This window comes from Saccopteryx leptura, chromosome 1, assembly GCF_036850995.1.
Source record: "Saccopteryx leptura isolate mSacLep1 chromosome 1, mSacLep1_pri_phased_curated, whole genome shotgun sequence".
Taxonomy (NCBI): domain Eukaryota; kingdom Metazoa; phylum Chordata; class Mammalia; order Chiroptera; family Emballonuridae; genus Saccopteryx; species Saccopteryx leptura.
The window spans coordinates 28,199,775-28,226,874 of NC_089503.1; the positions used below are offsets into that span (position 1 = coordinate 28,199,775).

Sequence of the window (27,100 nt, forward strand, 5' to 3'; positions counted from 1 at the left end):
TCCAACTTACACAGTTTGTTGGCTGTGTTGTGGGCCACATAGAGACATAATAATAATCAATTAATAACTAATGATTGGGACTGCTTTTGGCTCTGTGAGACCCAAAGTAGTATCAGACCAAGTCTTGACTTCAAGGAGCTTTCATTCTCCTTGGAGAAGATATTTAAGTGAAAGAGACAAGAAACAATCTGTGTAAAGACAGACAAAATTTGATATAAAAATAATCTCTACGGCCAATTATCTGATGAAAATCTGAGATTACTGTGGCTTGAAGTTACCATGGAAGGCTCACTGGATGAGGAAGGCCTTGAAGGATGAAAAGGGTGATTCTTTTTCTTCACTCATCTATTCGTCTAACAAACATACACAGCATCTATGTGCCAGGCACCGCAGTAGGTGTACTGGCAAACAAAACCAAGTCCTGCATGTGACTGCTGAATGAAGAGGATATATGAATGAGCCTGGTGAAGGAGCTGAGTGCGGGAGGATCTGGAAGCCGACAGCCTCACTTCAGTGTCCAGCGCGGCAACCAGGAACTGTGGGCAAGCTCCGCGGAAACAAGTGTTGTCACCCACCAATCACCTCGACACCCCGAGTTAAAGGTTCCTAGAGGGTGGAAATCGAGCCACGCAACCCCACCCAGAGAGGGCTCGAGAAGCACGCCCGAGTGGCTGCCTATTGGGGAAAAGGATCCTGTCATCTAGAAGCGCCCGGACGGGGCGGCAGTCGGCGTGGGCCGGGCAGAGGCAGGGAGGCAGAGCCTTCGTCTCGGAGCGGGTCTTCTCCAGGCCGAAGGACACAGACAACAACCTCGGCACCCTCCCCGCCATCCCTTGAGGAGTACCTGCGTCCCGAGCGGAGCGGATTCCAAACAGCAGCGAAGCGGAAGCACGTGGGGCTCCGTGCTACTCACGAGGAGGACCGCGCGGCACACTGCCCCTAGCGGGCGCCTGGCTCCGCGACGCGCGTCCAGCTCAGGCGATAGTAGGCGGTGCGTGCCCTAGCTGCTAGGGCCTAGCGTACTAATGGTGTAGCGACGGCGAGCGAGCGGGACCTTTCTCAACTCTGTCTCTGTGTGATGACGTCAAGACCCGGGAGGCGGAGCTACACTGTCGCTACCGCGGCTGTTTAACTTCTGCCAGTGGTAGCTATCGTGTCGTCTGTTATGTGCCTCTCTTTCATGTTTTCATACCTAGCTAGCAAAGACAGAGTAAGCATACAGATGTCCGCACCCTCAGCCCCTGCCACAACTCCGGGCACAGCTCGGGTGCCCAGATAGATCCGGGACAGCACACGGTTAAGTAGTCCAGGGTTTTCAGTGTTAGCTTGGGTATGCGAGACTTCAGGAATCTGCGTAACTTTATCGATCCCCCTACTGAAATACCATACCATTATAAACGTGACAAGATGAGTAAACTCCATCAGCAGATCTTGCTCATTCATCTCACTTGACCCTTCTCCACCCACACCCACAGTCGACCTTGTAGCCTGGAATTCGGCAGGTTTTCTACCCATTGCGGCCACTTTGCTTTCTTGACAAGTTCCCTTTAGGTCTGTATCTGGCCGTCGAATACTGGCGCTCTTCTGAAAACCAGCTCCCAGAACTTGCCTGAGCACATAACTGTCAGGCCCATCATACAAACTTTTACATTGTCTTTGGGCCAGATCGTTAAGCTTAAGTAAACAAATCCAACTGCTTGACATTTCTCTTGGGACACCTCAAATACAAGTCTGAAGCCGAACTCATTTCCCTTGCTCCTTGAAACTTTCCCCAAATTAAAACACTTCCAAAACTAATGTAATCAGCCCCACCATCCATCTAGTTCAACATTCATCAAATTTTTTAATTTACTCAACAAAATATCAATATACCAGATGCAAGGTAAATAACCACAATGTTCCTGCCTCTTCCAAAACTTACATAATTCTAGTTAAGTGGTATTAAGAATAAAGTATCTAAGGAGTCAAAAGTGACTAAGGTTACTGCTTTAGAGGTGGACATGAAGCAAAGACTTACTTAGATTGAACTTGAAGAACGTGAGAGAAGGGGGGAAGGGGTTACAAAAATAATAAATAAAAGCCTTCCCATGCTGAAAACATGTAATGACTCTGAAATGAGAAGTCTTGGCAAAGCAGCCAGTGTGGCCAGAGTGCAGTGAGCAATAAGGAAAATGGAAGAAAATTAGACCAGATAATGAAGGGCACGTGGGCCACATATTTAGAACTCTAGGTTGATAGAAATCTCGTGTGGTTTGGCAAACAAGGAAGTCAATAAATCTGATTTGCCCTCTTAAAAGGCTTATTCTGGCCACTGTGTAAGAAATTATACTGCAGTAGAGTAGAAGCAGGGAGAACCATATTAAACTACTGCAGTTAACTGTTCTAAAGCTGGCAAGTGCAAGATGACTGAGGACATAATTTCAATATAGAACCATATGGATTTATTTGCTTAAGGACTAGATAGAGGGCATGAAAAGAAATCAAAGAGGATGTCCAAGATATATTTGCTCTGGGCAAATATATAGATGAATGAAGGCTAATCAAGGGTCAATTTGGAGAACTCATGACATTCAAATCAAGATACTGAGTGTAAAAAAAAAAGATACTGAGTGTAAATTGTTTAAGTTTGGGACCTAGAAACATTTAGGCCTAACTAAAATGCTAATTGTGTCAAAATCATGGGATTAGATAAGGTCACCTAGGAAGAATATTAGCTAGAAATGAAGTCTGATAACCAAGGCCAGGAGAACTCAGCAAAGTATACAGATAAGAAATATGTACAATCCATTCACCACCCTTCACTTTGTGTTCATTTTCTACACGGGCTACTTTAATAGCCATCTCTTGCCCAGTACATTTTGGTCTCAACACTACACTGTTTAAATGGTGTTTATTAGATGACGCGCCATTTTTCCCCACACACACACACAATTGAAAAATGTTTAATTCCCAACTATTCTTAAAGGGACAAAACTTAACATGGCATGTAATTATCAAGTTGTCCATAGTAGCTCTTACATTTCTTCAGTGTCTATTAAATCTGTACTCTTTTCACTTGAGCCAGATAGCCCTGTCACTGGAGACTGGACTTTTGGACATGCTTTTCTCTTCCCTTTCTTGCCTACTTTATAACTCCTCATCCTTCAAGTCTTAGTTCAATTGCTTCTTTCAATGAAGTCTTACCTGATCATCTTTACCTATTCAGGGGTCCCCAAACTTTTTACACAGGGGGCCAATTCACTGTCCTTCAGACCGTTGGAGGGCCGCTACATATAGTGCTCCTCTCACTGACCACCAATGAAAGAGATGCCCCTTCCAGAAGTGCAGTGGGAGGCTAGATAAATGGCCTCAGGGGGCCGCATGTGGCTCGTAGTTTGGGGATGCCTGAAAGTCATATCCTCAGTCATGGCCTTAAAATCTACCTTCAACATGTTGCTCCACCATGGCATTTGCTACACTTTAATGATGCCACCACATCAGAATCTTTAATCAGACTGTTCAGTGAAAACAAGAACCACTGATTTTGTCACCACTGAATGCTCCCTGCTTGGCATGTCTGGCAAAAGCTATCCAAATTTTCTAAATGAAGACTTAGTTCAGTGGCTTAATACAATGACTCCCTAATATAAACACAGGACTTAAACTATTACTTACAAATACACTAAAATTGGCTTTAATAGAGTAGGTCTGTTTTTCATCTGCCAGAAACTTTGCACCAGTCCGCAAGAGTTAACCACCCTAATGTATGAAGATTACAGACCCAATGATCTTAGTTGCTTATACTCAGTGTGACTTCTGGCTAAGTGGTCCCTGAAGTAATTCTCCTATTTTCACCAGTCCCAAGTGTGATAGGTTGAAAACCACTGGATTAGGTGGTCTTTCACTACCTAAACTCAAAGAGTCAGTCTTATACATGGGATTAGACTTTTGAACAGCTGTTAAAGGTATTAAAAACCTGTTGAGAAATAGTAGTCTAGCCTTCTTAGACAGCAAGGCTGACAAAGAGATTGCTTTAAGCTTTCTCCTAGCCTATAGCACATCTTCTCTATAGTTTTGCTGGATGGTATATACAACTAAAGCAGACTTCACTCAAGGACAGTAAGGAATCAGATTTTAATGATTTAATCTAATGCAATTTAAAACATTCACTAGTCTTTTCCAGTATTTTTGTAGAATTCAAAATTGGAAAAGGAATAGAGATGAGCCTAACAATTGACTTTCATTTTCCTGAAGGTTTTCCTTCTCCATTACCACTTTAGAAGGGATAAGCTCAAGAGTAATACTGATTCTTTTAAATATAACTTAGTCAACAAAACTTAAGAGTGCTTAACAAGAACTCAAATGAGTTGGGAATTCAGAAGCTTAAAGATTAAATGAAGGGTTTGAACTCAGTGCTTACCTGTATCCAATTCCCCCTAATTTAATATATTATTGAAAATAAAATGGACAATACAAATTTCCTAAAACACTTACAAGGCTGACTACTCAACTACCTTCCACATTTTATGAATTGTCAACAGAGCACCTCAGTTAATGAGCCTTCTTGATAATTAACACACATTCTCATGTCTCCTTTAAATGGAAAAGTCTTCCATGTAGCATATACAGGAGACAAAAGAACTATAGAAGCTGATTAAAAATATTTAAAGGATATTTGTTTTAGTATCAAGACACAATGATCAGGAAAATCTCTTCCATATATTCAACAGAGATGTCAGGATCTGGAAATAAAACTGCCCTAACCAAGGTAATCCATGACATTCTACCTTTAAAACTTTCATTATCTATGTGAGATTGACTGATACTGTGCATTTACAAAAGGTCTTCGTGTGTGGAGTCTTGCTATATACCAAGAAACTACACTAACACATGTAACAATCATTTCCTTACAACTGCTAAAATATGCATTTGACCAAACAAAAGGCCTTCTAAGGTAGGACAAGTTATATTATACAGAACACTTAGGACCAAGACTCAGACCTAATGGAACTTTTCAAAAAGTTCTCTGCCCCACAATGAGGCACTTCTTTAAAAAATATAGTCTGAATTGAGGCATAAAAGGTTTACATTTAGACTGCCATGGTAGAATGTCAAAAAAATATATAGTACTTCAAAAAGAAACATTTAAAAAACATACATAGAAAATAATCAAACTAACACCTTTACACATTCACAACATCTGCACTAGTGCATAGAATTTTGAAATCTAGAAAGCATTTCTCCCCATCCCACCTCTGAACTGATTCATAGAGATCACTGTTTAAAGAACTTCTTTACTTCAATTTTGATTGTAAATGTCATGAAATTATTTTCTACACAGATGGAAAATTTAGTTGTATATAGAGAATTGTAAGCATATATCTAGGGATTACCCAATAAACCACGAATATTTTACCTAACCCCTCTAAAATATACCTAACATATGGTTGTGGTACATCCAGGCAGACATCATTTAAAGCACACAAGGGGAGGTGCTAACAAAAGAAATACTCATTTACAATTGTAAACAGATAACCCTCCAATATGATGTACCACAACCACACATGAGAAAAGTCAAGAACTTACTTTATTTTAAAATAAACATTGAAGATGTCCCCCCCTTCCCCACCACCCTACAAAATTTTTGAATGTGGAATGTTCAACAGCCTATCCATTTTAGTAGGTTACAAAACCAGCAAAAACTCCAGTTGTCTAATAATGAATGTTTGAGAATAGTTTTATATGTGCGTGTGTTTTAAGTAGCTGAAGCACCTACTGAAAAAAATTCCTTAGCTAAAAAGGCTCAAAATGAAACAATTTCTGCACAGAAAATACCATTAACTTGGTAATCTTTGCTTAATAGGTGGGCTTAGTTCTCCATGAAGTCAAAGTGGGATATGACAAGCAGCATTAAGTTCATAGGCACAGACTAGTGCTCAAACTTGCTAGCACATATTCCAACATAGTATATAAATTACTCAACTGTCAATCTCCATCAAATTTGTGCCTCTCCCTATGTATCTAAGGGAAGGACTAACCACTTCAAATATAAATACCTCCATGAGAAAAGGATAACTCAATTAGGGTTAGACAAAAGATAAGTGCAAGTACTATAGAAATAGCTGCTGGAGATGACCATAAAATTTCTTACACTAACAAGGCATGGGTTGACCACATAAGCTGCTAGCTGTTTAACACCAGTGTTTCAAGATACAATTTTATAACCATGTTTTATTTGTTTTGCTTTATACCATCAGAACTGAAACTACTGACTGTCACTTCCCTAAAATAGGGAAATCAATCTAAAACACATACTGGTGCTTTTCAAAAGATAGCAATTTAAAAGGGTGGTAGCAGCAGGTGTTTGATATCCTTATCTTTTAAAAACCTTCAGTCTGCAGGGAAACACATGACCAAGAGTGTTATGATTATCCATTTTAGGTTTTCATCAGTACCTGTACCAATTTAGGTGACAATATAGCAAGAACCAAGGATTAGCAATAGACAATGAGCATCATAAGGAATGACATATACCAATCCTTACCAAAGTCATTGTCAAAGAAAATGTTATGTGTTCAAAAAGTATCTAAAAACTTCACATTAAGTACAGAAGCGGTCATCCAGATTACATCCCGTATTTGTTGCCTATTTTTCAAAAAGTGCCAATCAAAGCCGAATTTTGCATTTTGGCTTTGTCTTATACAGTATCAGCTGTTAAAAAGCAATTTACATGTGTTTTTAACCACAGTCATTTGGCCAGAAGATGAACAGTGCTGTGTCAAAGCTGGAAGCCAGCCTTATATGTGTGATTAAGCACCCATGCGTAATTTGGTATGCATCTAAATGTTCAGTGTTCCAATTTAACTGGAAAAGCTGTGAAATGCAGTTTTTCTGCCAAACCACATTCATCCTTCCATCTTCCTTTCAAGGGAAATATTTTTATAAATTACCATTGAATAATGTTAGGGCTGATTTGTAGATTTTATCCAATGTCAAAAGTCAATCTTGCTTTTTCCAAGCCACTTTGATTAACTATGGACATACTATCACCCCGTAAAGTATGTTATGTTTTACTCCTAAGCAAGGGTGAGGAATCTGAGTAGCATGTGCAAGGCTCAAGATGACGCTTAGGACAGAACATGCAGAGTAAAAATAGTTTCCTTCCATATCCAGGTAATATAAAGCTGACAATTGTAGTCCTGTCTTTATGGGATGAAAACAGTCCCTTTACAATAAGTTTCCTGAAAGGGAGAACAAATAGATAATAACTCTTCTGGTAACATATTATGGTACACTGGCCAGTGTGTTTTTGGCGATTAAACATATCCTGTGAATCAGATTAATTCACTTGCTGAGTGTTCATTTGCGGCATCCCTCTGTTGGGTCTTGGGGGCCCTCCACGACCTAGAAGACAAAAATGGCATTTGGTTTTTCTTTCAAATACTATTTGTTTTGCCTTCAAGCAGATTTTCATGTGAAGTCAAGAAGCATGTGGGCCAGCTTCTCACCACATTATTAGGTATAAGAGGTCAATTCTTCAGTGTTCAAGTTTCACCTGTCCTGGAAGTTGTCATGCGCAAATTTGCTTATGTTCTCTAGCTAAAAGAGGAGTAGAGCTAATGGAGTATTCCACCAGTACTCATTCATTCATTCATTCAACAAGTATTTATTGAGTGCCTACTATGCCAGGCACTGTCATCAGGCGTTGGAAATAGATACAGCAGTGAAGACAGACAAGGTACCTGCTCTCATGGAGCTTACATTCTAGTGTACACTCTAGCTTACATTTCAGTAGTAGGTAACATCATACTATCAAAATTAATAAAAGCACCAGAATGAAAAACAGACCTTATTACCTAAACTGTTAAAAAGAAACTACATAACATTGAAAATTGTATAATGAGTTGTAACAGATAAAATAACTTTTTACATGCTGTTAAAACAGATTTTTAGGTACCAGTCAACTCAACTTTCATAGAATATGCTACAAGGTGAAAAAGAACATAACCCACATTCACATGCAAATATCCTTTGAAACTTCAAGTCAATAATTTCCCAGTGATCCATTAATTTTTAAAATGCACCTTTTTGCTGGCCAGTTTTGACTAGCATTAAAATCAAAGTACTTTGTAATTCCTCCTTGATATACATTTTATACATGTGATAGCCAATATCTAGAGGAAACCTATTCAATTTACTTCCCTCAAACAAGAGAACCATTTAGAACTTCAGATCATACGAAATGCTACCTAATTCTTACATAGGTTGACTTCCTGCCCAAACAGTATCAAGTAGTTTTCCTACAGTAATAGACAAAACCAAAACCCCTTAAAACCTGTAATCTTTAGGTATAATTCAATTAGGAATTTGGAGATTTTGTTTAAAAGTCAGAAATAATTGGGTATTTATATAATAGTGGTCCAGAAGGCATTGGAATTTCAATTAGTTCTATCACCTCTAAATGGTTCTCTAAATTAAACCATGGCTAATCTGGCCATTAAAGGGGCTCTGACCCTAAAATATAATATGCATGTTTCAAAAATAAAAAAGGAATAATAAATTTATATAAATGTTCAATCTCATTCCAAAAATGTCTTACAAAAATGTTTCAGTAGGTACTTCCTAAAAACATTTAGCAGGTTTTAGGACCTGAAAAATAATTTGCAGTTGGAAAAACATTTTTTTTCTGAGGAGGAGAAATGTTCTAGTTTTCAAGACAGTATATAGTAACAGGGCAAGTCATTCAAAAAATTAAATTTGGGTAAGATAAATTTTAGAAACAGAGCATTTCATTTAAATCCCTAGCAACAAGTCTGGAAATGGTAAATGTATTCCTAACATGTAACCTACATGCAGATTATGAACAGCTCTTCCAAGGCCAGAACAGAAGCTCCACTTAGGAGCTAGGATCACCACCACAAAATATTACCTCGTGGGGCTCCCCGTGGTCCACTCTGCCCAGAGCCTCGCTTGAAATTCTGCTGATATCCATCCTAAAAGACAAGCTAGTTAGTAATGAAGAGAAGAAAAGGTAATTTTTAAATCCTTAGCCATCTATACTCTCAGTGTAATACTTGCAGAATACAGAATTCTTCCTTATTTAAACATTTCAATACTTCATAATTAAATGTTATTCTGTAATTGTTGTACAATTATTCTCAAGAACATTCAATCAGATCTATTTCTCTGCTCTTAAAAGATATTGTTTTTAACAAGCTATTAAATGAATACCTATACTGAGTGCTAAGAAAAGCAAAAGTCATCATTCTCCGTAATGAAGTATCTTCTACAGAGGCATAAAATCAGCCCCCAAATTACTTAGGTCCATCAAGAAACTACATCTATTGCTTTCATTGGTATATTTCGGTCAGGTTTTGATTTTAAAACTTTACCTACCCGCTGATAGCCAGAGTAGTCCCGGGGAGCACTGAACTGAGACTGTGTGTAACCACTGTTTGGAGTGTTAGAGAATGAAGGGCGGTAACCATCATATCCTCCTAAAATTTAGGACAAGAAAATAATTTTATCTTCAAAAGGAATGTTTACTTTCTTACTGACCAAGGGAAGAAGTAAAAAATTATAAACCATGCAGTTATTCAAACTAATTTCTAATTTCCTATCCTGACCCATCTGTTTACAGGTTTCTATGAGCATTATTAATTGTGCCAGACCAGGGGTCGGGAACCTATGGCTCACGAGCCAGATGTGGCTCTTTTGATGGCTGCATCTGGCTCGCAGACAAATCTTTTAAAAAAAAAATGTTAAAAATATAAAACATTCTCATGTATTACAATCCATTCATTTCCTACCGCTCATGTTCATGGTTGTGGGTGGCTAGAGCCAATCACAGCTGTCCTGCGGGACAAACACCAAATTTTTACTGGATAATCCGTAATATACACAGGTCGTTGTACGGCTCTCATGGAATTACATTTTAAAATATGTGGCATTCATGGCTCACTCAGCCAAAAAGGTTCCCGACCCCTGTGCTAGACGATGAAATTTTTACCCATTATGTACATACACACACAAAAAACAACCAAAATAATCTCCATAAGCTCTGATGACAAATAGAAAGCAGAGGACAGTGATAGACATGGATGTAACACATACCAAGAAACTCATTGCCAATTTAAATGTCTATCAAAATATACTAAAAATGTTTAAATTGTATATAAGAAGCTAATGCAGAGACATCTATCTTCCCTAAATCAGAAAAGAATGTGAACTTGGTGTTGTTTTTACCCCTGAATCCATTGGCAGGGCCCCTGTATCCATTCATCAAGCCTCGAGCACCACGAGAGCCTCCACGAGACACACCACGACTGTTGTAATAGGGCTGACTGCTACGGGGAAATCCAGTGTTCTGCTGTGGAGGCTGCTGGTGGTTACCAGTCACTTGATGGGGCTGGTCCTGAGAACCATGGTAGGTGCCAACCACTGGGATAATAAAAAAGAGGAAAAAAATTACACACATATTACACATAGTTCATTAAAATTTGTTCTCCCATGTGCTCTCTGGTTTAAGAAGTATCTTATACAATCTCCTCAAAGTTTAATTCTGCGTTTAGTGGATAAAGCATCGACCTGGAAATGCTGAGGTCGCTGGTTCGAAACCCTGGGCTTGCCTGGTCAAGGCACATATGGGAGTTGATGCTTCCGGCTCCTCCCCCCCTTCTCTCTCTGTCTTTCTCTCCTCTCTCTCGGTCTCTCTCTCCTCTCTAAAAATGAATAAATAAAAAATAAAAAAATTAATTCTGTGTTTAAATAAATTTTCATATTAAAAATAGCGTTAACTATACATTAGTAAGTCCCTGTTTTTCTCCTACCCATTTAAATAAAATAAAATTCTCCAACAATTCCAAACCGTTGAAAGCATGCAACTGTGAGAACACAAAATTCTATCCTCCCAAATGATGTGAAAGGCTATTTTATTAAACATCTTCTGAGAGGCATTTGCCTATTAGCACAAAAGACCTAAAATAATTCAAAAGATCTTACATACAGAAACAGTACAATTACCATTTCATATCATTTAATTACTTATTTTCATTATAAATCTCCTTAGTAACTGAAGTTTTCTTTTTCTTTTAAATATCCCACAGTATTTAGTGAAAACAAAAAATCATGTTCCCACAGCCAAGCAGCTATATGGTATAGACCGGTGGTCCCCAACCCCCGGGCCGCAGACCGGTACCAGTCCGTGGGCCATTTGGTACCAGTCTGCAGAAAAAGAATAAATAACTTACATTATTTCCGTTTTATTTATATTTAAGTCTGAATGATGTTTTTTTTTAAAAAAAAATGACCAGATTCCCTCTGTTACATCCATCTAAGACTCACTCTTGACGCTTGTCTTCTAAGTACGACAATTATATTTAAAAATACCGCCTGACCAGGCGGTGGCACAGTGGATAGAGCGTCGAACTGGGATGCTGAGGACCCAGGTTCGAGACCCCGAGGTCGCCAGCTTGAGCGTGGGCTCATCTGGTCTGAGCAAAAGCTCACCAGCTTGGACCCAAGGTTGCTGGCTCAAGCAAGGGGTTACTTGGTCTGTTGAAGGCCCGTGGTCAAGACACATATGAGAAAGCAATCAATGAACAACCAAGGTGTTGCAATGCGCAACGAAAAACTAATGATTGATGCTTCTCTCCGTTCCTGTCTGTCTGTCCCTGTCTATCCCTCACTCTGACTGTCTCTGTAAAAAAAATATATAAATAAAATAAAAAAAATACCATAGTTTTTACACCGGTCGCATAATTTTATTTTGTGTATTTATCCGTCCCACCCTAAAGGCCGGTCTGTGAAAATATTTTCTGACATTAAACCAGTCCGTGGCCCAAAAAAGGCTGGGGACCACTGGTATAGACTATTCAGTAAATTACCAAGATAAACCAGCAGAGGCCTTCAATTTATATCTCTCTAATTCCTGATTAATTTCAAGTACTTTTGAGTTATAGCCACTTTGTTGACAGTTAAATGGTACTCACACTAGCATGCAGCCAGGTAAAGTGAAAGGAAGGTCCTAGAAGGCCCACTATCTTGCACCCCACCTTTCTCCCTTCCCTAAAGGGGAAGCCAGAAATTTTCAAAAGTTAAATACCAAGGTACGTATCTGGTATTATGCCACTGTCCATAATTCACGGCAAGCAAAAAACAGGGTGCTAACTGTACCTTTGGAAGGTGAGGAAGGTAGAGAGACCACTGGAACAAAAACAGCAGCCTCTCTAGTCAGTCCATATTTCCCATACTCAGGCAGAGTAAAAGGTGATTTGACTCTAAAGACCTCTACCTAATCTATTTTATATCCTCAAGAAACCCCAAGTACATTAGTACTCAGAATGCTATTTTGCAATTTTAAAAAAGCCTGAGAGTCTGGCCAGTTGGTACAGTGGATGGATACAGCATCGGCCCAATGTGCAGATGTCCTGAGTTCGATCCTCAGTAAGGGCACACATGAAAAATTACCATTGCTTTTTCTCCCCCTTCCTTTCCCCCTTCTCTCTTTCCCTCTCCAGCCTATGGCACAATTGGTTTGAGCATCAGACCCGGGTGCTGAGGATAGCTCAGTTGATTTAAGCATTACCCCAGACAGGGGATGCCAGGTAGATCCCAGTCGGGGTACGTGCAGGAATCTATCTCCCTTCCTCTCACTTAAAAAAAAAAAGAAAAAAAGCTAGAGAATGCATAGAAAGAAAAGGGGGTCATGACTTCTTTTTCTTTTTTTTTTTTTCTTTCATTTTTCTGAAGCTGGAAACAGGGAGAGACAGTCAGACAGACTCCCGCATGCGCCCGACCGGGATCCACCCGGCATGCCCACCAGGGGCGACGCTCTGCCCACCAGGGGGCGATGCTCTGCCCATCCTGGGCGTCGCCATGTTGCGACCAGAGCCACTCTAGCGCCTGAGGCAGAGGCCACAGAGCCATCCCCAGCGCCCGGGCCATCTTTACTCCAATGGAGCCTTGGCTGTGGGAGGGGAAGAGAGAGACAGAGAGGAAAGTGCGGCGGAGGGGTGGAGAAGCAAATGGGCGCTTCTCCTGTGTGCCCTGGCCGGGAATCGAACCCGGGTCCTCCGCACGCTAGGCCGACGCTCTACCGCTGAGCCAACCAGCCAGGGCCTCATGACTTCTTTTTGAACTATGTAATAGACAAAATACACTATGTAATATGATCTTTCTACATAGATTACTTTTTACTACATTTCCAAAATTTAAAATTACAAGCAAATATCACTATACAAGTAGTATTTTCTATCTAAAAAGACTCATTTGTATGCATGTAGAAAGTAATAAGAAAAACTGGATTTTAAAGTCATTTTGTCAGTAAGAATTTTATTAAACTTGGTCAAATCTCACTGCAATATAAATGATCAATGGTGGTACAGTAGATAGAGCATCAACCTGGAGCACTAAGGTCCCAGGTTCAAAAACCCGAGGTCACCATATTTGAGTACAGGCTCATCAACATGAGTCCAAGATCACTGAATTGAGCAAAGGGTCACTGGCTCAGCTGGAGCCTCCAAGTCAAGACACATACGAGAAAAATCAATGAACAACTAAAGAGAAGCAACTACAAGTTGATGCTTCTCATTCATTCTTCTTCCTTCCTCTCTCCCCGCCCCTTCCTGTCTCTCTAGCTCAAAAATCAATTAAAAAAAAATAACTCACTGCAAGAAAACTCAAAGCAGAACAACTGAATTGTGGGCTTTATTTTAAAATACCAGAATTCCTATTCAAGTGTCTATAAAGCATAAATTCTGTTCCATAAAAAATAGCCGAAGACCTTTGCTAGGCCTTTGTTCCTTTCTAAAAATCAAATTAAAATAAAACTTCTGACCTGACCAGGTGGTGGCACAGTGGGTAGAGAATCAACCTGGGACACTGAGGACCCAGGTTCAAAAGCCCAAGGTCACCAGCTTGAACACAGGCTCATCCGGCTTGAGAGCAGGCTCACCAGCTTGAGCATGGGATCTTAGATATGAACCCATGGTCCCCGGTTTAAGCCCAAAGGTTGCTGGCTTGAAGCCTGAGGTCATTGGTTCAGCCTGACCCCTCGCCCCCAGTCAGGCACATATAAGACGCAATCAATGAACAACTAAAGTGCTGCAACTATGAGTTGATGCTTCTCATCTCTCCCTTCCTGTCTCTTTCTCTCTCTAAAAAAATAACAAGACCCTGGCCGGTTGGCTCAGTGGTAGAGCATCGGCCTGGCGTGCAGAAGTCCCGGGTTGGATTCCCGGCCAGGGCACACAGGAGAGGCGCCCATCTGCTTCTCCACTCCTCCCCCTCTCCTTCCTCTCTGTCTCTCTCTTCCCCTCCCACAGCCAGGGCTCCATTGGAGCAAAAAGTTGGCCTGGGCGCTGGGGATGGCTCCTTGGCCTCTGTCCCAGGTGCTAGAGTGGCTCTGGTCGCGACAGAGCGACGCCCCGGATGGGCAGAGCATTGCCCCCTGGTGGGTGGGCCGGGTGGATCCTGGTCGGGTGCATGCGGGAGTCTGTCTGACTGCCTCCCTGTTTCCAGCTTCAGAAAAATACAAAAAATAAATAAAAATAAAAAAATAACAAAAGAAAACTTCTGGAATGAGACACACAGATTTGTTCAACAAATATCAGAGTGCCCTCAACAACCAAACATGTCCTAGACATATATTACCAACACACAAGCCTTGCCCAATAATTGAGGAAAGTAAGTGAATAAAATATATACGAGTAAAAAAAAAAATCTGTATTTTATCAGGTAATAAATGATAAGGACTAAAATATATTGTAGTAGGATAAATGAATGACTATAGTAAGTGTAATATATTTAGACAGGGTGATGAAGGGAATCTCTATAAGGTAATATTTAAACTCAAACCTAAAAGAAGTCAAGAAACAAAACCATATAAACATTAGTGGAAGAAAGTGTAAAAGCCATAAGAGAACAGAGAACTTGCTGTGTTTGAGGCTGGTATGGTACGTGAGGAACAAAACAGGATGTAAAACAGGATCAGGGCAAGGAACATTTCATAAAGAATCTTGTAAACCAAGGTAAGGACTTTAGATTTCTTCTCTAAGTAAAATGGGAAGTCACTGGAAGGTTTTTGAACAAGAGCATTTTAAAATTTAAAGAGCATTTTGAACAATTACATTTTAAAATAATCACTCTGGCTACCGTGTGGAGAATAGACTGAACTAAAAACAAGAGTCAAGGGAGACAACTGCAACAGTCCAAATAAGAGGTGATGGCTGCCCATATTAAAATGTTCGTGTAGAGAGGTGTTTAATAAGCAAAGTGTATATGAGCTGATTTCTTTTTTTACTGAAAATATCTGTGAATGTTAGGAAGTTAATCTTTATAAATCATGCATATCTTAAAATAGTAAGAAAAGATTATCTATCTAGCTCAAGTACTTCATAGTCAACTGGTAAAGTAGAATATAAGAGCAAGACAGTTTGAAATCAACTGGCACAAAGGGCAAAATTAACAAAGTCAAAAGATACATAGTAATTACTTTTACCATACCACCTGAAAAAAATGGCTAAACAGCAAGTATGTCAGCACAATGTCTAAAGGCTCCAAATTTACCTGCTCCACAATGATAAAATTAAAGGGGCCCAAGAGCAAGAAGCTCAATTATCATTCAGAAGCTGAGCATACACAGCATACCTGACAACTTTCTATCAGAATATGACTGATTTAACCTCCCTACTGCTTGGCATTACTGAGTATTAAAGAGAGATGTAAGGATTTAGTACTGAGAAATCTACAATATTGATCCAGGCCTATCAAGAAAATTTCATAGTTACTTAAATCAGTCTGATCAAGTACCAACTCCTACGATTTTAGCAGGGCTTGCTAGTTTGTTGTCGGATTTCAATTAAACTCCTAGGAATAAAATAACCAAAGACTTAAAAAAGGGTATTTCATATGTTACAAATATAAGACATCTAAAATATCTCTACCTACTTTAATACTGTGGCAGATATGATAACTGGACAAATTATGACCATTCTTTCCAACAAGGACTTCTGTTTCAACCTAGTCCACAAAATGCGGCCACATCAACTTCCTACTGCTCCCTAACGCTGTGTAACTGAGTGCCGACTATCATACCAGCAGGCTTCAATAAATTACCAATAAACTGAGTAACAAGTTTAATTCCACTAAAATCATGTAATAAAAAAGGATAGTATGAAAGTTCACTGACCAAAAGAAAATATGTATAAGGCCACTAAAAACTGTACATAATTGACATACAGCAAATACAGACTCAATTTCACTCAGGATCAGCAATGCAAGATTTCTAACATCTAGTACTGAAACTAACACTCTTGGATACAGCCATTCGAAAGTCTAACCTGTCCTAACACTGTCAATAATTGCCTCAGAACACAAGAGCCAAGGAAGTGACACTGATTATCCTACCTGTTTGAAGCTGTTCTTGCTGAAGCTCTGTTTGCTCTACTTGGTGAGGCTGACTGGAAAAGCTCTGGTTATAACTGGCCTGGTACTGATTCTGCTGTTTTAAAGTTTCTGGTTCATTAACAGGAGGAACTGGGGCATTCATATTGAACACCTGTAAGTAAATAAATGATTAGTTCATCCTGTTATGCTAATAATTTCCCTACTTTTAACATGGCAGACTTCAATGCTGGTTTTACTTCAAACATAAAAAAGAGCCTTACAGAAGTCTCAAACATTACACAAACACACACACAAAACTCTCCATTAATGCGCTACAATATGGGAAAAACTATGTATGCCATACAGCTTACAGCAGAGTGTACGTGAGGATTAAAAAAATCTGAAGACACATAATCAGCATCCATGGAAAAGCTATTATAAATGAGCAATCTTTATAAAAGATACAAACCTCTGTTAAAATATCACAGAAATTAATTCTAAAACTTGAACTTTGAGTTGAGTATTTACTTCAATTATTACTTTATTTTTATTGCTTTTTTAATCAAAAGTTAGTATTTTAAGAATTTAAACTTTCCTATGAACATTGATTTAACTGTTTATCAATGATTATAGTATTTCTATAATTAATTTCTAGAATTTCCGTAAATTAGAGGTGCTTATTGAAGAACCAGGGTAGAAGTATCATGTCTGAAATTTACTTTGAAATATACTTCAGTAATATAAAAGATTAAGCAAATATAGCAAAATATAAACAACTGTTAAATCTAGATAACAACCTTTATATAGAAATACTACATTGGTCTATTTTTCTGCATGTTTAAAATTTTGTTAATCAAAAGGGTGCAACTGTAAAATAAGGAGACGAGAGCTCGTAACTCCTAAAACTCAAAGCTACCTCTGAAAGCAGAAAAATCAGGTTAGGTTCAATTAAATAACTGTAGTTAAAGAGTAGACACAGACTCAAGCACCAAGTTAAAGACTTTTTGTGGATTAAAACTCTAGCATAATGATAATACACACTAGGCACTTAATGTTAATGTTAGTTGAATTAATCTGCCTACCGTTTGCATGGATTGGAATGGAGCTGCATTTACATTGATTCCACTGCTATGTAAAGGTTTGCTTGTCCCAGCCTGGAACACTTGGGGTTGCGAAGCAGCAGGAAGGGATGATGATGCTGTAGCCTGGTCTGTATTTAAAGAGATTGTTGCCTAAACACAAAGTGAACAGATGCACTTTAGTGATAAACTAAACTAAGCCAAGACTACGACCATATGTGTATTAACAAACTCAACTATTTCATGAAATAAAAATATTGTACTGCAATGCATCCAAAAAGAAGAGTCACGCCTGACCAGGTGGTGGCGCAGTGGACATCAGACTGGGACACAGAGGACCCAGGTTCGAAACCCTGAGGTTGCTGGCTTGAGCACAAGCTCACCAGCTTGAGTATGGGGTCTGGTTTGAGACCAAATGTCACTGGCTTGAAGCCCAAGGTTGCTGGCTTGAGCAAGGGGTCACTCGTTCTGCTGTAGCCCCCTGGTCAAAGCACATATGGAAAAGCAATTAATGAACAACTAAGGTGCTGCAATGAAGAATTGATGCTTCTCATCTCCTTTCCTGTCTGTCTGTCCCTCTCTGTCACCAAAAAAAAAAAGAATCGCTATGTTAACAAGTAATTTACCTCTGCCCAATTCATGAATAAGCGCCTCATCAAGTTTCTATGACCTGGTAATAGAACTTGCCTGAATCTGGTCAATTGGTTCCTTTTGTGGTCGTTGCTCTGGAGCATGAGAAGGCTGGTACAAGGGTTGAGATGATGTATACCCCTCACTTGTGGATGAAACCAAAGAAACCTACACAGAAATAAAGAAATTAAAACTTCTTTCTGTTGTAAATCAACTCTAGTACGTACAGAACTAAATTGTACCTGTTAAACAGACTATAAAACCTTAGAACTGCAAAAAATGTAGTACTAAAGCTCAAATTTAAATAAATCCTAGTCCAGTTATGTAGTTCCCCACCAATAGTAATTAATAGCTGCACTAAATTTCAGAATTATGATATATAAAAGCTTCTATTTTTTTTTAATTCAGAGAGGAGGGGAGGCAGAGACAGACTCCCACACATGCCTCGACCGTGATACTCCCAGAAAGCCCAATAGGGGGCGATGCTCTGCTCATCTGGGATATTGCTCCGTTGCTCAGCAACTGAGCTCTTCTTAGCACCTGAGGCAGAGGACATGGAGCCATCCTCAGCGCCCAGGGCCAACTCGCTCCAATCGAACCATGGCTGCAGGAGGGAGGGAGGGAGGGAGGGAGGGAGAGAGAGAGAGAAGCAAGAAGGGGGAAGAGTGAAGCAGATGCGTGCTTCTCCTGTGTGCCCTGACCGGGAATCAAACCCAGGACTTCCACACACTGGGCCAATGCTCTACCACTGAACAAACCAGCCAGGGCCAAGAATATCAAAAAATTTTAAAACATAAGAAAAATCACCCTGACTGAATAGCTCGATTGATTAGAACACTGTCCCGAAGCACAGAAGTTGCCAGTTTGATCCCCAGTCAGGGCACATATAGGAACAGCTTGATGTTCCTGTCTCTCTCCCTCCCTACCTCAGAGAAATCAAGTTAAAAAAATTTTCTTTAAATAAATAAATAAATGTAAACATGGAAATAAAGCTTCACATGCCAGATTTGGACACTGATCAAATTCATAACTGACTTTCATAAGCTAAGAAAGTGACCCAAGAACTAAAAACAATCCTACAAAAATATTTATATCACTCTTACCTGCGAAGCTTCTGGCTGTACAGGAACTTGATTAGGTTGAGCAAGTCTAGATTCAGAATGAACTGCAAAATTAACCAAAAAATACTGTTACATAAAGCCAAATTTCTTCAGAGATATCTAAATAACTTTTACTTAGTAGCAAAAGCCAGATCCTGTATAAACTTTTTAGCGATCATTAAAAGGTCTACCGGAAAGTTCTGTCCGTTTCTATCACAAGTTTCGACACGTAAGCACATGTTTATTTGGCACATGTGTGCCTCTCTATTTTTATCACTTAATGTATACATACTGACATAGCAAATTAACTAAAACAAAGTTGAGGCCCTGGCCGGTTGGCTCAGCAGTAGAGCGTCGGCCTGGCGTGCGGGGGACCCGGGTTCAATTCCTGACCAGGGCACTTAGGAGAAGCGCCCATCTGCTTCTCCACCCCCCCCCCCTCCTTCCTCTCTGTCTCTCTCTTCCCCTCCCGCAGCCAAGGCTCCATTGGAGCAAAGATGGCCCGGGCGCTGGGGATGGCTCCTTGGCCTCTGCCCCAGGCGCTAGAGTGGCTCTGGTCGCGGCAGAGCAACGCCCCGGAGGGGCAGAGCATCGCCCCCTGGTGGGCAGAGCATCACCTCTGGTGGGCGTGCTGGGTGGATCCCAGTCAGGCGCATGCGGGAGTCTGTCTGACTGTCTCCCTGTTTCCAGCTTCAGAAAAAAAACAAAGTTGATTCACGTTAGTCTTATGTGTGAAGCGATAGTGTACCCATGGCTACTGATAAAAGTTCATTTACGCCACTGTAATTTTTACGAATTTCAACAAGGAAAAAATGCTACAGAAGCATGTCTGTTGCATCCACCATATTCCCCAGACTTAGCACCTTCCGACTGTCACTTGTTTTTGTCCTTACAAAATTTTTTTGAAGGGCAAAAATTCTAAAATGAAGAAGATATCAAACAAGCACTGGTTCAATTTTCCGCATCAAAAGATAAAACATTTTTCAAAAATGGGATATACAAATTGCCCTCACGCTAGCAAGAAATCATTAATAATAATGGCAATTATATTATTTGATAAAGTTTATTGATGGTAAGAAAATTTCGTATTTTGTTTTATTCCAAAAACAACAGAACTTTCCGGTAGACCTTATACATAGGGAAGGATAGGTAAAATTTTAGCTTTCAAGTGAACACTGTTTACCGGTAGTCATTAATCAACTCTAACAATGGCTTTCATTTTGTTTGCAAAGGTAAAGTAAGATGTTAGTGATAAAGTACTAAAAAAGAGGTAGAGAGCAGAACAGATAAGAATTAATCCCAGTGCTATCCATCAAAACTATAAAGTAGCACTACTCTTACTCAAGGCCCTAGATAATATTTAGTAACATTTTAATATTATCAAGTTTCAATATACAGATAATTGCAAATGTTTCAACCAATCAATCAATAAAATGTTAATATACTTTTTTTAAGTGAGAGGAGGGAAGACAGTGAGACAGACTCCCACATGCACCCTGACCAGGATCCACCTGGCAACTCTCGTCTGGGGCCAATGCTCAAATCAAATATTTCTGTTGTTATTGTTTTGACAGAGACAGAGAGAGAGTCAGAGAGAGGGCCGGACAGGAAGGGAGAGAGATGAGAAGCATCAATTCTTCCTTGTGGCATCTTAGTTGTTTGTCAATTGCTTGTTTATTGATTGCTTTCTCATATGTGCCTTGACCAGGGGCTACAGCAGAGCAAGTGACCCTTGCTCAAGCCAGCGACCACGGGGTCATGTCTATGATCCCATGCTCAAGCCAGCAACCCCATGCCCAAGCCAGTGATCCCTTGGATCAAGCTGGATGAGCCTGCACTCAAGCCAGTGACCTCGGGGTTTCTAACCTGGGTCCTCCACGTCTTAGTCCAATGCTCTGTCCACTGCGCCACCACTTGGTCAGGCTCAACTTAGCTATTTTTAGTGTCTGGGGTGAAGTGCTTGGACCAACTGAGCTATCTTCAACACTCTGGACCACCTTAAAACCAATCAAACCACTGGCAGCGGGAGGGGAAGAGGGAAAAGAGGGAGAGAGAAAGGGAGGGGGAGAGGAGATGGTGGCTTCTCCTATGTGCCCTGACTGGGAACTGAACCCAGGACATCCACACGCCGGGCCGAAGCTCTATCCACTCGGCAAACCAGCCAGGGCCTAAATATACTCTTAAAAAGCCTATATTCAATTCAGTGTACATATTATTGCCAACTCCCATTATCCTTCCACTCCCCTCCCAACCATGGTTAAGTAGATAATCAAAAATAGAAAATCTTTGGTCATTTAGAATTGCCGATTTTCACTAGAGGGTCTAGTGAACTCAGCATTTATTTACCTGAGTTACATCAGTACTGCTGCACGTGTTGAATTTAGCACAACCTACTAAGAAAATTGTCTTTTCTTCTTCCGGTAGAGCTCAGAAAATAAACACTAGTAACTCTTACTCCCTTTTAAAAAGTCCTAACCCTGTTTTATAACTTTTCTTGGTAGAGATGGACAAAGATAAGCTCCCTTTATTTTGGAAAAATCCTAACTACCTTACCAGATTAACTCTATCATTAAACATGCCATTACTCAGCAACTCCTTTTATGACATTTAAAATTATACATTAAATGTTACTTCACATAATTCCACTCTTGTGCCCTTAATGCTGACATGTTCTAGGGGAGGGAGGCTCAACACAATACAAAGGCACCAACTCTACTTAGTGCTGCTACTTCAAATAATGGTGTAAGGCTCGTGTAAGTCTGAAATGTCAACTGTCTTTGTCTCTTTCCTTTTTGCTCTTAACCATACTCTTAACATTTCACTGTTAAATCTAATTTTATTTAAGCAATAAAATGTTCCGAAATTCTCCTAAAAAACTGCAAGCATGCTTCAGAGAAAGAACCCTCTATTACTTTTATTCCTAGAATAACTTTGACATTTAAAAAGCCAAGCAAAATTTCACTTAGAATATAATTACAGAAACAGGAAAAACTGGTCTATAGTAATAACCATGGGACTGAAGGAGAAGGTAACTAGTGACCGAAAGGGAATAAAAATAGGGTCCTGATGTGTTCAGTTTGTGAAAACTCGTTAAAATGTATATTTGCATGTACTTTTCTATGTCTGTATGCCAATAAAAAGTTACAAAAAAATTATGGAACTACAGTTATTCATATTGTAGGAAAAAAAACAATATTCCTTATCAAATTAAAAGAAGATCTAAAAGTTAAACAAGCATTTAAAGAAAAATAATTAATTTTTACAAACTTCACACAACCTGAAAGCACTGGCCCTGTATTTATTTCTGACATAAAAATATACCATTACTAACCTGGAGGGCAAACCAGCTGGGGTATGTCCATGTTTTGTGTTGGATTCATAGGCTGTGCAGATACAATGGCAGGATCAAGTGCCTGGTTTTCAAAATCCAGCATTGAATCCTACAAGTTAGAGTACAATGGAATTAAGTTAAATAATATAAACTCTTAACCTTCTGTTATGGTGTTTAATTAAACTGCACGTACCTGTATGAAATTATAAGGCCCCTGCATTTGTGCCATAAGGTCCTGAACTCGCTGCCTTCTCACAAGGGGATCTGCTTGAGCCACTGGTGTCAAAGAGTGGGGCTCTGGTACCGAAGGAGATGCAGCCTGAGGTTGCTGCTGGAGTGAATTTACCACCTAGAGTGGGAGAAGGGGAGGGAAAGGATTGGCAGAATGAGAGAGCTCCATTCATTGCCATCATGAGAGGTCCCCCAACTACAAATGCAATCAGTACTGTAAACAGAATAGTAGACTTTAATGCAGTTATTCAAACTGACCAGTTATACCAAACATAACATTCTGATCAATGCTATAACTTTTTTTTGTCTTTTTAAGATTTTATTGATTTTAGAGAGAGGAAGGTGACGGGGAGAACCGAAGGTATCAACTCACAGTTTGTGCCTTGACCAGGCAAGCAAGGGGTTTCAAACCAGCGACCTCAGCATTCCAGGTCGATGCTCTATCCACTGTGCCACCACAGGTCAAGCAATGCTATAATTCTGAAGTCTTATAAGTTCCACAGGATCGCCATGTAGAGTTTCAGAATTATTTTATAAATTACTTTCAAAGATTACTATGTTTGCTTCCTAAAATAATATATTTTGCTTAAACTGTTAAGCTTTCTATGTTAAGTAAATCTATGTATCCATATCAAACACATATCTATTTCAGTACCCAATGTGTAGTCAGCACTCAAGAAATGTTTACTATTATCAAGCTTTGAGTTCCTACCAGTCCATCCTCTCTGCCAATACTATACTAAACAGCTAAAAGCCAAAGCTCACCCCCTACCTTTTTCCTAGCTCTAATAATTTCTCCTGATTAGCATGTTTAATAATTCCCTGCTCTGCTGGGAAAACTCATTAATTTTTATTACATCAAGTTAATAATTATCTGTTTGGCTTTTAAGCCTGGGTAAATCATACCTGTTGAGCTTGAGCAAGTCATAAACATTATTTCCTTTATAAAAAATTTTGAGATAATAGAGCCTGGTTACCAAAAAGCCTTAGGGTCAAGGAGGAATCTAAGATGACACTCCAATATATCCCCTGTAAGTGGGCTTTTTTCTGAAGGCTAAGCATATGTGAGCCAAGATTTTTATAGAGCAACCTGATAACAAATCATATACTTTAATACATTAACCCTAAGTTATACATGGTTATAATGTTTTGGGATTGGATCAGCATAAGTGATTCTATTCAACATCCACAGGGATAAACAAATCACCTTTTAAACCTAACAGTCTTGTATGATGAGTTTATTATACTAAATGTACTAATAATGAAAAAGACTAACAATCTTAATTTGTTATTAGGAGACATAAAACTTACTAATTAGACAAAAGACATCAACCTTGTAACACAGAGAACTCTTACCTCGACTGTTTCAACTGTCCACTCATCTACCTGCTCCTTTTCACCACTGCTGAACTGTGTTTCGGCCATAAATTGTCTATTTACATACTGCAAAGCAAAGCAAATGTTTGAGACCTCTGTTTAAAAGGCAGAAAGGGAAAGCCAGCATTAAATAAAAATCATACCTCTGTTGATTCAACTTCACTTTGTTCCGTGTATTCTTCTGCTGGCTCAGGTTCTGAGAGATTAAAAAATGATACAAAAGATTATATGATATCTTTTTTAGAGTTAACAATTCATTTGAACTCCAAAGAAGTAAACAGTTTACCTTACTTATTCTGAATTTACAAAGTTAGTCCTTCTTACAATAATATATTTAGAAAGAGGTTCTCATTTTTGTTTTGTTTTTTACTATTTATTCCAGAATAAATTACTGTCGTTTAGATATAGTTATTCTGGGTCCGGTATAACGCCAATCAAGAGCTACTATGTTAAAACTTCTATTTTTAGAAGTAATGTTATAAAGCAGCATTCCGATTGTGCTGCAAAGGGAAGTAAAACCAGGGCGCTAACTTAAAAGCTCACACCACAGAAGTACTCACCAGCTTCAGCTACCTGGTCTTCAACCGCAGGCGCCGAGGCTGCCTCTTCCTCTTCACACAGCCCATTCTGGTGGTTGTGAGTGCTATCAAAGTAGTTTGACTGGAAAACACGCTCGACGATTTCCTTCAGAGCTTTATCTAAAAATAGAATATGAATTATTTGGTAGACTATCAGGGGATGTCTGACTTGAGTAGGAGTCAACATTCTACAAAATACTGTTAAGAAAAACATTTCATCAACTGTTACTAAGACATTAAATACAATTAAGAACAAAAGTTTAATACATAATAGGGAACAAAAAGAACCTATTGGCATGAAACTTTATGTATTTTAAATGTTAGTGCAAAAATACCTGACAATTGTCATTTATTCACTTAGCATAATACCTGATTAAATGTTAGGCAATGTGCTAGGCATTGAGGCCACATAAAGGTATGTCAAAGATACAGCATCTGCCCTTCCTAAGCTCACAGTCCAATAAAGAAGAGTTATCAAATACTCACAGAAACAGTAAAATGACATCTATGAAAAGTACTACACAGAAGTACAATGGATTGGACCTAGCTAGGGAGAGACAAGAGGCTTTCCTGATGTAAGTGCTGCAAGAGCTGAGATCTGGAAGGTGACTAGTAGAGAGAAGTGTTCCAAGGCAGAGGCAACAGCATTTACAAAGCCCTGTACAAAGAAGGGTGCCAAATCCAAGAAAATGAAAAGCATGCACTGTGGCTGAAGCACAGAGAGTAAGAAAAAGCATATTTGAGGCTGGAGAGACTGGTAAGAGGCAGATCATTCAAGGTCTTGAAATTAAGGACAATATATATATAAAATTAATTAAAATAAAGGTATTAAAAGATTTTAATGAGGGATGGGGTGGATTCAGTTAGAAGACTGCATTAGACAAGATAAAGGCAGAAAAGTAGAAGACAGAGAAGTAGACAGATTCAAGATATTTAGTATATGTGCTGCCGAAGCGAGCACCAGATTCAAGATATTTAAAAGGCAAATAAGCTTATCTGAATTTGGAACACTAGGCTAGTGGTCGGCAAACTCAGTCAACAGAGCAAAATATCAACAGTACGATTGAAATTTCTTTTGAGAACCAAATTTTTTAAACTTAAACTATATAGGTAGGTACGCTCCTTATTGAGGTAGCGCCCGCATGTAGTACTTTGTGGAAGAGCCACATGTGGCTCGCGAACCGCAGTTTGCCGACCAAGGAACTAGGCTATAAGGAGGTCGGGGCAGCAGGCAAAGGTGTGTGTGAAGAATTAAAATCTCAATTTCCTGGCCTTGTATATAGTAAACGTAGAATAAGGCTATTTCCTAATAGGTCACTCCATACAAATACAAAATTTCAGGGACCAAATCATATCAAAGCATAATAAAATTAACCCTATTAAAAAAATTATTAACAACTTATTGAATTTTTGCTTCACCTCCACTTCAAAGACCCATGACTCAGAACTACTGGGAAAGAAAACACCTTAATGAATGCATATAAAAACACTAATGCTGAGTACGTTAGTAGCTTTCCATTAGCTATAGATAAAGATGTGGCATTCCTAAGATGCAGGAACAAGAGTAGGTAGAAACCACCACCAAGACAAGCTAAAAGGATAAGACGTTTAACCCTTTTTACTCCTCAATAATGCTCATGAAAAGTTGATCAGGCTTGACCTAAAACTACTTTTTTTTTTGACAGAGACAGAGAGAGGGACAGATAGGGACAGACAGGAAAGGAGAGAAATGAGAAGCATCAATTCTTTGTTGCAGCTCCTTAGTTGTTCAGTGATTGCTTTCTCATACATGCCTTGACCTGGGGGCTACAGCAGAGCAAGTGACCCCTTGCTCAAGCCAGCGACCTTGGGCTCAAGCCAGCGACTTCTGGGCTCAAGCCAGTGACCATGGGGTCATGTCTATGATCCCATGCTCAAGGCAGTGACCCCATGCTCAAACAACATGAGCCTGCGGCTCAAGCTGGCGACCTCGGGCCTGGGTCCTCCACTTCAGTCTAACGCCCTATCCATGGTGCCACTGCCTGGTCAGGCCTAAAACTACTTTTGTAAGCTAACCAGTTTGCGCACATTTGGCAATGTGCACAACTTTCCAAACTTCCAGCGGTAAATATAGTACCTACATATATAGCAGAACTAAAATCAAAAGCCAAAAAGATTTTTTTATGAAGAAATAGAGACAAGTTAACAAGCCAAGAAAACTACTTCTTACCGGAAAAGATATAAAACAACTGGTTACTCACATATTTCGTTAAAGCAAATTGTATCATACTGCTTTGCCAACTAAAACTTATAATCTAATTTCTTTTCAACCAAAGAATTTTTTTTTTATTCATTTTAGAGAGGAGAGGGAGAGAGAGAGAGAGAGAGAGAGAGGAAAGACAGAGAGAGAGAAGGGGGGGAGGAGCTGGA

At 39.5% G+C, this 27,100-nt stretch overlaps 2 protein-coding genes across 2 annotated transcripts in view; both read right to left on the reverse strand.

The window, feature by feature from the left end:
• Positions 1-1,009, reverse strand: part of NAT10 (N-acetyltransferase 10) — a 39,262-nt gene extending 38,253 nt beyond the window's left edge. The window contains exon 1 of the mRNA XM_066363462.1: positions 845-1,009. The gene's annotated coding sequence lies outside the window, so the exon portion shown is untranslated. The remainder of the gene's footprint in view (positions 1-844) is intronic.
• A 2,103-nt stretch (positions 1,010-3,112) lies between these two features.
• CAPRIN1 (cell cycle associated protein 1) overlaps positions 3,113-27,100 on the reverse strand; it is a 45,580-nt gene continuing 21,592 nt past the window's right edge. Inside the window, exons 7-19 of the mRNA XM_066363482.1 lie at positions 24,674-24,811; positions 24,257-24,309; positions 24,093-24,179; positions 22,699-22,854; positions 22,506-22,614; positions 19,178-19,239; positions 18,132-18,242; positions 17,448-17,597; positions 16,387-16,537; positions 10,225-10,419; positions 9,376-9,476; positions 8,909-8,972; positions 3,113-7,383 (exon numbers count right to left, since the gene is read on the reverse strand). Coding sequence (XP_066219579.1) covers positions 7,319-7,383; positions 8,909-8,972; positions 9,376-9,476; positions 10,225-10,419; positions 16,387-16,537; positions 17,448-17,597; positions 18,132-18,242; positions 19,178-19,239; positions 22,506-22,614; positions 22,699-22,854; positions 24,093-24,179; positions 24,257-24,309; positions 24,674-24,811 — 1,442 coding nt within the window. The 3' untranslated portion in view covers positions 3,113-7,318. The remainder of the gene's footprint in view (positions 7,384-8,908; positions 8,973-9,375; positions 9,477-10,224; positions 10,420-16,386; positions 16,538-17,447; positions 17,598-18,131; positions 18,243-19,177; positions 19,240-22,505; positions 22,615-22,698; positions 22,855-24,092; positions 24,180-24,256; positions 24,310-24,673; positions 24,812-27,100) is intronic.